Source organism: Gavialis gangeticus, unplaced genomic scaffold, assembly GCF_001723915.1.
Source record: "Gavialis gangeticus isolate Ggan-Ray unplaced genomic scaffold, GavGan_comp1, whole genome shotgun sequence".
Lineage (NCBI taxonomy): Eukaryota > Metazoa > Chordata > Crocodylia > Gavialidae > Gavialis > Gavialis gangeticus.
The window spans coordinates 41750715-41761338 of NW_017729034.1; the positions used below are offsets into that span (position 1 = coordinate 41750715).

Here is a 10624-nt window from a genome sequence, read left to right on the forward strand (position 1 = left end):
TCTCTCTCTCTCTCTCTCTCTCTCTCACACACACACACACACACACACACACACAAATATTCCCCTGCCAAGCCATACATGCACACAATTTCTCCCTCCAAGCCATACTCACATACTCCCCCTTTCAGTCACACACTGGGCTGCTACTATTCCCTTTCACAAGAAATCATGTGCTGCCCCCAACCTGGGGTGAGCACAGCTTGCAGAGCACTGCAGAGGTAGCCCTGCGGGGTTGCTGCTGCCGTACCCAGCTAAGCATGCTGAAGCCCCACTATCCCTTCTCCCCCTGTCTTCACAGCCCCTCCCATCCTGCAGATAGCACTACAGCTGGAGGTGGGGTGGGGGTGGGGGGAAATTAGGGGAAAGAGGCTGTAGACAGGCAGCCTCTCTCCAGTAGATTGGCTTCAGTCTCCCCCCCACCCCGACCAAACAGCAAACTGTTGTGTGTGGGGGATGGGTGGGATCACTCTAATTCATGGCACTTTCTGTGAAGCCCCATGAGTTAAAGCTGGGATCTGCATGTCTGTCAGTGCCCCCCTGTTACACATAGGTATTGGATATACATTACTCAAATGCAACAGTAAGGACTCGGAGGCATCCTGCTTTCCTTCCATACAACGAAGACTGTAGCTAGACCCAGAGCAGGAGAGAATGTATGCAGCACCAATTGCACCCATATATATGTACTTTCCATATATTCTTAAAGTGCCGATGCTCAACCTTTTTCCCTGGCGGACCAGATGGGCAGCACCTAGTCCAACTGCAGGCCAGACAGTGGTTCTGATCCAGTGCCCAAGACCAGTGCAGCAGCCACCATCTGGCCACACAGAGAGGGGCAGAGGGCATCCTGGCCTGAACCCAGCTCCATGGGGGCAAAGGGCCTTCACTGCATGGGGGAAAAGGAACACCATCGAACCCTGCAGGAGGAAGGGGGTGTGGCCTGGCCCAACAGAGTTGGGGGGGAAGATGGAGGGGGCATGTCCTGGCCCCAACCCAGCCACAGGGTGGGGAAGGGGACATGGCTTAGCCTCATGGGGAAGGGGCATGGTCTGGCCCCAGCCTGGCTTTGAGGGAGGGAAGGGGGCATAGCCTGGCTCTGACTTGGCACTTCAGGTTTTGGAATCTGGTAGGGGGGAGAGTGTCCATAATAACAGCCACTGCTTCCCTACCATCACATTTCCTGACCTGTGAGGAGCCTGGGGGCCTGATGTGATGGCTCTGTGGGCTTAATTTGGCCAGCGGGCCAGAGGATGAGCTTCCTTGCCTTAAAGCATTCTGGTTGCATTAGAAAGCACCTGGAAACAGACACCAGTTTCTTCATCCAACCCCTTCAGTGCAGAAGGTGGCTTGAATTTAAAACTTTGCTTTCTTTCTGTCAAGCCTGGTAAGAGAGAATCTTTAGCTAGAAAATGAAGGTGTTCTATGCCGCACTCTAAATAAAACAGTATCTTCTCCCATTTCAGGATTGTATATTTTAATGCTGAATTCACTGCAAAGGTGCAATAAAATATATGGCAAAAATTAAAATCCTTCCCATGACCTGACAAGTATTCAATAAATTGAACTATTTTAGGCTTCACACATATTGAGGCAACGTCTAGGGCAGAATATTTTATGAAGTCCTTATGCTTCAACTAGCTGTTGGTCAGGAAACCAGAGAGACAGAGGAAGAAATATGGTAACTATTTATAGGAAATGTGAAGAGATAGCCTATATTAAGCAGAGCAAACAGTAAGCAAACCCCAAAGGGCACAGAAAGATGATATGATACATCACACGTGAAAGCCAAAATCATTAGCTTGATTATGTGCAGTGTTTAGCACCTTCACCTTCCATTTAATTCAGTGGGTGTTACAGCTGCTCAACACAAGGCAGAATGTGCTCCTAATTCTCAGACTGGATGGAAAAAACATTAATGGCAGATATCTTCTCCAGAACAGAAACATGTGATGTGGCATACAACATAAAGTGTTTGAGCATTGCTGCCAGATGTGTTGCTCACTGTTTGCCTCATACCCTGACAAAGCACTTCCTTGTATAAGAAATATTTCATAACTGATCTTGGAGCCAATACTGCAAGTAGGTGAGCAGCCTCAGTTCTCACTGATCTCAGAGTGAAACACCTATGCAATCACCAGTGCCTAAGGACTAGCAGTCCTGGGCTTTTCTATGCAGAAAAATTCAGAAAGACTGGGGGAAAAGTCCTTTCTAGATCTGGATAGATGGTGCTGATAGGCAAGATTGGTGCATTTCCTGTCAGCCATTTAATCATTCACGTTTTGCAGCTATTTAAGATGTCCATTTCATCCTTCTCCTCCTCCCTTGTTCCTCCCAATCAAGGTACCTGTCCTTCACCCAGCATAGTGTTTCATCTTTGTACCACCTGCAAGAGATGAAGTGGGAAATGTCTGTACAACAGCCCTGCCCCTTCAAGTTTCTCTACAATGGCCCTGCCCCCTGCAGAATGGCATCCTAGCCCTTCCTAGCCATCTGTTAGGAAGCTAGATAAAAAGCAGGAACTGAGAAGCAGCACCTATAATAGAAAAGTAAGTATTCAAATAAAATAATAATAAAAATGCCACTAGACTAATGTTACCAATGAAAGTTCTTCACCCTGCTCTAATGGGGAGTAGAACAATTGCAGCATATCACTATCACTGAAGTCTGAACACAGACTTATAGAATGAAATGAATAAGTTTGAAATGATTTCTTATCTATAACAGTGGGCCCTAAACAAGAAGCTTTGCACATTCACATTCACTGCTTTGGGAGTTTCTGGAACCTCCTGGCACCTATGTCTGGTGGTCTGCAGAAATCCACTTCATGACATGAAGCATTCAGCACCCACTATAAACAGAGGTGTAACTTCCATCCCTGACAGCAGTTTGTCTGCAGCAGTAAAAACATTAACTGCTCTATCTGTTTGTTAGACATCTGAGGGGTTAAGACATTCTCTTTTGTAATTAGTTATACTGCAGGATATAATTACCCTCTAAATCTGAACTCAAATTTATGCAATAAAATGCTTATTCTCAACTTGTTTTTGGACAATATTTCTACTTAGTGGGCACATCTACACATGCCCCTGACTGCATATTTGGTACTGTGCAGTTATTTAGTGCTTTAGCAAGTACTAAATGACTGCACAGTACCCGCCAGTACTGCACAGTCCCTGTGGTTCATGGTTTTTAGATGCTACTTCAGTATAGCGATGAGCTATGGCAATGTAGCATTGGCATTAGGGTTTGTACCTGCTGATGCTACGTCGCTGTAACAATGAGCCCAGTGTTACTCTTTTTAAAAATGTTACTTAATTTTTAATTTAAGAATAAGGACTTACAGACTCCATAACAACTCTTGGAACAAAAAATACTTTGAAGAAAGAATAAAGACTCAGAAGGAGAATCAGGAAAACCAAGAAATATTTAGAAGAAATAACAAAGGCAAGCCATATTATTTTGGTAAAAAAGTGCAAAGTGTTGATGTGTTTTCAGCAGCAACATAAAAAAAAATGCAGACCCCACCACAACAAATCAGTTTTGTAATACAATAGACTTTCGTCCTGAACTAATAAATGGGACCAAGCATTATGTAAAAGGAAAAGAAAATTTAAGTCAATTAAAATAAGTAGCACTGAAGTTACTACAAACACACAAAATATTTTACCAGTGCAACCATCTTGTTAATTTGCCCTTCTATTGTGTTCCTGAATCAAAGGGCCCATTAATACTGGCTAAATAACATGCTACAATTTGTAGGAATAACAGGGATTAACAAAGAATACATGGCAAGTTTTTCCTCAGCTTTCGGGGCATCTTCACACATGCTCCAGGGGTCAGGGGAGGGATGCTTTAAATACAGCAGCTCCGAGAGCCACTTTATTAAAGCACCCTCAACTTCTTACATATTCAGTGTCCCACACTTCAAAATGGCAGTGAGGGCACTAAGTAGAGCTTGTTTGATGAGCTTTAGTTAAAGCACCCCACTGCCATTTTGAAGCATAGGGATGCTGAATACATAAGATGTGGAGGCTGCTAGAGCATGCTAAGTAGCATGATCCAGCGGACTTGATTAATTAAGTCTGCTTTGATGCACTGTAATTACAATGCATTGGAGCAGTGTCCCTGCATGTCTACAGGCACCCTCTGAGATTAAAGTTAAAACTTCAATAACATTTCAAGAGTTTATTGGCCATTCCATTGGGCCTGAGCATGTCAAGAAATAATATAGTTAGAGTTTGTGTATCCCAAGGAGTATGTAACTCAAATTTTATTATTAGCAAAGGAATTTTTTCCTTGGTTCTTGACATAATGCATCTATACTTTCTTAGCACTGAGTCACAGTGACCTTCTTCAATAGAAGAAAAAAAAAGACTCCTCTTTCTAGTCTATTCAGTATTGTTTCCATATCAGCCAGAAGGGTTGCTTCAGGGCAATCTAAGGAACTGTGTTCCTGAATGAACTGCCTCCATGAAATTTTCAAGCTCTAGGAAAAGAGCTTAGGTCTCCTGCATAGCAATGAAGAGAAAAAAAAACTTTTATGAGTTATAAAAGCAAGGAAAAAAGTTACAAAAGACATAACCACTTACCTCTGCAAGCAGATCATGTAGTTCCGCCTCACTTGGGCAGCAACCTAATGACCTTATGATTGTACCAACTTCTCTGTAAAAGAGAGTATCTGTCAGCATATCTATAGAACTGCAGCACATGTGAAAGATCCAGCCATCAATCCAGAGTAAGTATGCATGTATGTGTGGGTGCATGGGTCTTTAGAATTAGGCCTAAAAAACTAAGGGCCAGATGCAAAAGCACTTAGGTGCTTAAAGTGCAACCTGCACAGAATTTAGGCACCTAAGAACAAGACCTACACAATCTCCACCTAAACACTTAAATGCCAAGGTAAGCTTTTGCCAGAAAAGTTACTTAGGGTGTCCAGAAGCACTGCCATTTGGGGCAAGCTGAGTATTTAGCTTGCTGTACCCACCGACTGTTTTAGAGTCATGAACAAGACATCCCTGTGCATAAGTCCATTGCAGGGCCCCATCTTGTAAGACTGAGTGTTCCCCAACATTACTGAGTTCAGCATAACACTTTTACAGCAGCCATAGTCACTTCAATTGAAAAATAATGGCTGGGGTGGAGAGGGTGACTAACTTTATAGTTTGTACTAAAGCCCTCACTCAGGCACTGGAAAATCTGGGTTATATACCTACCTCCATGTGTGGTTCCAGGATTTTACGGAAGCAGCAACCAGCACTGCAGTGGTGGTTTCACCCCCACTCCCAATGCTCCCAATGGCAGACCATGCTACGGAAGCAGCAGCCAGGGACATTTTTTAAGTTCCCAAATCCAGTAAGAATCCTCCCCAAATCTCAGCAACTCCTACTTTGCCCTCTGTGCTCAGCAGCACGTGCTCTCCTCTCCCATTCCTCTCTTCCCCCTCTCTATTTATAGCGGAGGGTGGTGAGAGCAGGGAAATTTTTACCTTTTGAGGGGACTTAAAGTCTCTGGCTGCTGCTCCTACAGATTGGCCCAAATGGGCAGATGTGACCACTGCATCCACTCTAGTTCCAGCCTTGCCTATCTCAGTCTGAAGGGGTTCAAACTGACAGCTCTGACCACCAAAAAGGGTGCCATAGCCACCAGACTAAAAGGAAGAATTGGTTAGAGATGTCTGGTATTAATCAAATTAAATGTGCTTTTTGTAGGACAAGCTTTGCAAAAAACCACAAGAAAAAACCTCTCCGTAATTTATTCTGAGAAGGGAACAATATCATCTTATTGATACTGTCTTGTAAACTTCGCATCTTTGTGTTTAAGAGTCAGACAATACTGTTGTTGGCCCTGTCAAAGTAAGTTCATCGTCCCTCTTCAAATATATCCAATGTTCTGAAAGATAATATTAATAATACTTTTACAATCTGGGTTAAGACTTGTGTTGTACTGCCACCTTCTGACACAATAAAATAATATATTATTATAATGTGAGAAAACCTTGACATGAAAGAAATAATACATGTGAAACCAAGAAAGGATAAGACACCAAATCCTCAGGATGTTTTTTTATGATAATAATTTTGATTCAAGGTGGTACATTTATTGGGTTTAAAGGACTTTCGAACTTTACTTCTCACATCTTATGGTCTCAATAAAGAGGTTGTGAAAGAAAAGTTTATTCACCCAATTTAGTTGTTTCAACATTTTCCCTAAGATACATTCCATTATGCAATAAAATCAAGATTGAAGCAAATTTCATAGCTATTTAGCAGAGATTACAGAAGCAAATGACAATTGAAATAAACAAAGAATAGATATAAAAAGAAAATGGGGCTCATTTAAAAGCTTTTTTCCATGTGAAGCAATGAAAGACATCAAGGCATAATCTGATTTTCCCCTGGTAATTTAAAATATAAAAGCACATACATAGACAGAAGTATGAGTAACAGATATATATGAGTATGTAGAGCCATACCCTGCTAATCTCCACATCCAGCAAAAAATGAAAAAAGACGTATTGTCTGCATACACCTTCTGCTAATGGATGGTAAACACGTACCCCATGCATGCAGCACTCAGGATTTTTGCCAGCAGCATCCATATGGCACACATCTGCCCTGACAGTGCCCGTCACTTCTGCACACCAGGGGCACAAAGGATGAAATGTGTCACCTGCACCTAAACTGCATCATCCAAGATGTAAATGACTCCAGGACAGGAGAGAGACAGGTCACAGAATGTATTTATAGGCCTCACATCTTGAAAAAAAACCCAGGCAGAAAAATCTGCACAGCCAGGCAATTTTTCATTTTCTTCCAAGTGATTGTACATGTGCATATTTGTGGCTCTTCAAAGATGAGGCAAATTTGTGGCAGTTCAAAGATGAGAACTCAGAGACTCACAAGAACAAAAACTAGAACATTGCCTTGTCAAATTTAGCATCAGCTCTAAAAACTTCAGAGACTGAACGTATGAATAGCATTCAGTTGACAGTTTTGCAGAATTCTGATATATATGTGTGTCAATGAAGTTGTAGACACTGGCTGAACTCTGGTAGAATAAACTCTTAACAATGATAGGTAGATGCCTTCTAGCATGCCTTTATATAGTCATAAATCCATTTCAGCAGTCTTTGAAAATGATTTGCCTCTCTTCCTTTAGCAATGATAGCAAAAAGCCTATGTGAGGACCTGAGCAGCTTCTTTCTTTGTAGATAGGGTGCTGGGGCACACATGATGTTGAGGCATGGAGAAAAGATTCTGTCCTAAATGTATACTATTTAGAGAAGAATATGGGAAAGTAAATTTGCTGATTCAGGTGGCATTCAGTGAGCACCTCTGGTAGAAGTTTGGGGTTTGTTCTTAGACTCTGTCTAGGCAAAAGACAACAAAGACTCCTACTCTCTTCATTGAGACAATGGTAGCCCGTGATGACATTTCCATTTATAAATAACAGTTGTCCACTGACACATCACCATCAGCACAAACAAGAGCAATGATAGCCAAAGGACTAAATTGAGGTTCCACAGTAGGATGAGGCTGTTGATAGATGGAAATCCTATTGTGCAAGGCCACACAGGTACTCAGAATTATTGTTGCTAGAGCCCCCACTATCACTAAAGTTGTGTACAGAAGTTACATTTTTCACGTGATGAGGCCCCCAAAAGCACTCTGTAGCTGTAACACAAAAAATGTTCCTGGCTGAAGAGAGCTTTTAAAATGACCAGTTGTGAAAATTTAACCCTTGCCTGATAAGATATTAAAAGAAGGTGCTCTACAGCAGTGTGCTTTAGCAAAGGTTACTTTCAGGTGATTCTGCCTGCATCCTATGTGCCTTTGTGCAGGACACTGCTCTAGCCTGAGAGAGGCAGAGCTTGTCTCCTCTGCCTGCCGGAGCACTGGGCCGGTCCCGCCCCCGAGCTGTCAGTGACAGCCTTTCATCCCAGCCTTACAAGAGCCATAGCTTGGCTGGAGGATGAAAAGGGGGGTGGTGTCTCTCCCTGCAGTGTCCCCAGGACATGGGGAGTTGGCAGCTCGGTCTGGGATAGGGGGGTCTCTCCCCCCTGTTTGCTCCCCCGGGACCAGGAGAGCAATCAGCCCAGCCAGGTGCACTGCAGGGGAGAGGGCTCTGTCTCCCCGAAGAGCACCCAGGACTGGGGGAGCCGACAGCCCACCCAGGTGTGCTATAGAAGAGAGGGCCTTAACGCACAGACCATGGTCAAGGACGTGGGGCCCAGGACACTGTTCCCCACACGGGGGCCACGGCTGTTCCAGACTCACTCCTCTGACACCTCATAGCCCCTGGGCCAGAGGCACAGAGAGTACCAGCCCTCCACCACCAGTCTTGTGGCTGTGGCACTAGCACAACCTGCATGACTCACGGCCAGCCTTCCCCCACTTGTCCTGATACCCAGCAGCCCAGGAAGGTATGGGTCGCCCCAGCTTTACACAGATGCAACTAGGACCCAGGGCCTGCAGGAAACAGAGCCCCAGGGAGAAGGGGAGGAAGGAAGGGGGCAGCAGGGGCACCCACAACTGATCCAGGCCACCCCTGTGGTCACAGCCCTCTCTCAGGACACTGTGGCTGAGAAGCCCAGAAAAGGGCTAGGGTGGGTTTCCTGGGGTGGTGGGGTGTGGGGGGTGAGTGATTCACCCTGCCATGCCCATTCACAGCACAGGGGTTCTGTCCTTCAGCACTGAGCAGAGCCCTCCCCTCCCTTTCCCTACCACTTCCCTCCCGGCCTGCAGCGCTGCCCAGGCACTATTCCCCTGCCCCCTCCCCAGTCCCCACCTCAGGTACTTAGCAGACCATCTCAAATTTAATGGGAATATAAAGTTGCCTAATTGCTACCTCCCTGCCTTACTTCTCAGAGCCATTCTGCCTAGACCTCTGGGCCATTCTGTGCTCCTGGAAAAAGCGAGTGTAACCCCAGCTGCCCCGAGCAGCCACACAGAACCTAGTTCCCTCTCCCCCAAAACAAGGATGCGTAAAGCAATTGTAGTGTTTGTTGAGCTCTAAAGGCAAGGTGTAAAAAGCAATTGCAGCTCTGGGTGCAGTTTGGTATGCTGGGGCTAGCATAGCCACAAGTCTGGCGGGCAGGCAGCACACTGAGGACAGGGACGTATGGGAGATAACACACAGCTGTCTATGAAAACCACAAGAACTCCCCCACACACAGTCATCCATTCCTCCCAAGTCCAAGAAAGGGACATATGTGATGGCAGGAGTCCTGCACTGGGGTGGGAAATCAACAGGCTGGGCAATCCTTACACCCGGGCTGTCAAGGTACAATAGAGGGCCATCGAGGCACATGAACAGGGACTCCAGATGGCCACCAGCTGTTTGGAGGAGACAAAATGAGTCACAGTGCCAGGAAAGGGAGTTTTTGCACATAATCCTGAACCGCTTGGCATCCCCATATGACACCCCTGACCAATGCCAGTGCTTTGTCCCATGGAGAACATGTAAGCCTCCTGTCCTCCCACCCAGGAGAGGTGGGGCAGGCTGATGCCAAGCCCCCCATGACATACTGAGCTATACTCCAGGGACCCTTCCCTGGGGTGACAGGAATAAGGTCCAATGGGGGAGACCCCCATATGGGGGCTGTGGGGGAACACTCCCCACCGTGCCTGACTGGACAGGAAACAGGGTGCAAGGAAGCCACTGACTCATGGTCCAAGGATGCAGGAAGGTGTCCAACAGGGACAAGGGAAGCAAGCTGCCTGATGCCAGGGCCGTCAGCAATAACGGCTCCCCCCTGGCTGCTGGCAGTTGCCCTGGAGTCACAGGGTCCCCAAGCAGTGCCAGGCCAGTCTGGAAGGGGCTGAGGAGTGCTTACAACAGGGAGGAGAGTGCAACCCACCAGCCTGCCAGGCCAGACTATTGCTGAGACAGCATCTCCCACTACAGCTGCCAGCCTCAGCTCATCCAGCCACCAGCCATGGGAAGGAACTCTTCAGCTCCTCACAGCCCCCCTCCTGGCCCAGGTCTCACTGTGGAGGAGGGGCACACCCCTGGTGGGCAGCCCCCAGACTTGGGCCGACTGCATGACACGAGCTCCAGGAGTGGGCAAGAGTCCCAGACCAGCAGAACTTGAAAGAGGAGACTGGGTCCTAGGGTCAGGGACCAAGGACCACAGGGTCCTGTGAGGGAAAGCAAGGAGGGCATAGTGTTCATTGTGGTGATAGCTCCTGGGCTGCAGTCCCTGCCCCCACTAGCCCATCAGCTGCTTCCTGCCCCACAGCTCCTTCAAATGGATGGTGGGTCTGGGATCACCCATCTGTCCTGCTCCTATACAGAGAAGTCCCTGGTCTTCACTCCCTTGGTCAGGGAGTAATATGCCAGGTGAGAAGCCCCTGTACTCCATGCCTCCTCGCCAGCAGTTGGTTTTTCCCCAGTTCAGAGCCTATGGCAACCCCCTTGACCCCAACCACCTCCACCTTCCCTGTGCTAAGACCTTCCAGGGTCTTGCACCCCTTTCTCTAATCCCCCACCCCCACAGGTTTGCAGGTGTGTGTCCCCCAGAAGCGACAGGACAGGGAAGAAAGATGGGGGTGTGGCACCCTACATCAAGGAGGAATACACATCATCATCAAGTAGCACAAGGTCAGAGGAGGGGCACACTGAA

The 10624-nt window shown here is 46.6% G+C and overlaps 1 protein-coding gene across 1 annotated transcript in view; it reads right to left on the reverse strand.

Moving 5' to 3' along the window:
- Positions 1-10624, reverse strand: part of EFCAB2 (EF-hand calcium binding domain 2) — a 79501-nt gene that overhangs the window by 32225 nt on the left and 36652 nt on the right. The window contains exon 3 of the mRNA XM_019527348.1: positions 4590-4662. Within this exon, the coding sequence (XP_019382893.1) occupies positions 4590-4662 (73 nt within the window). The remainder of the gene's footprint in view (positions 1-4589; positions 4663-10624) is intronic.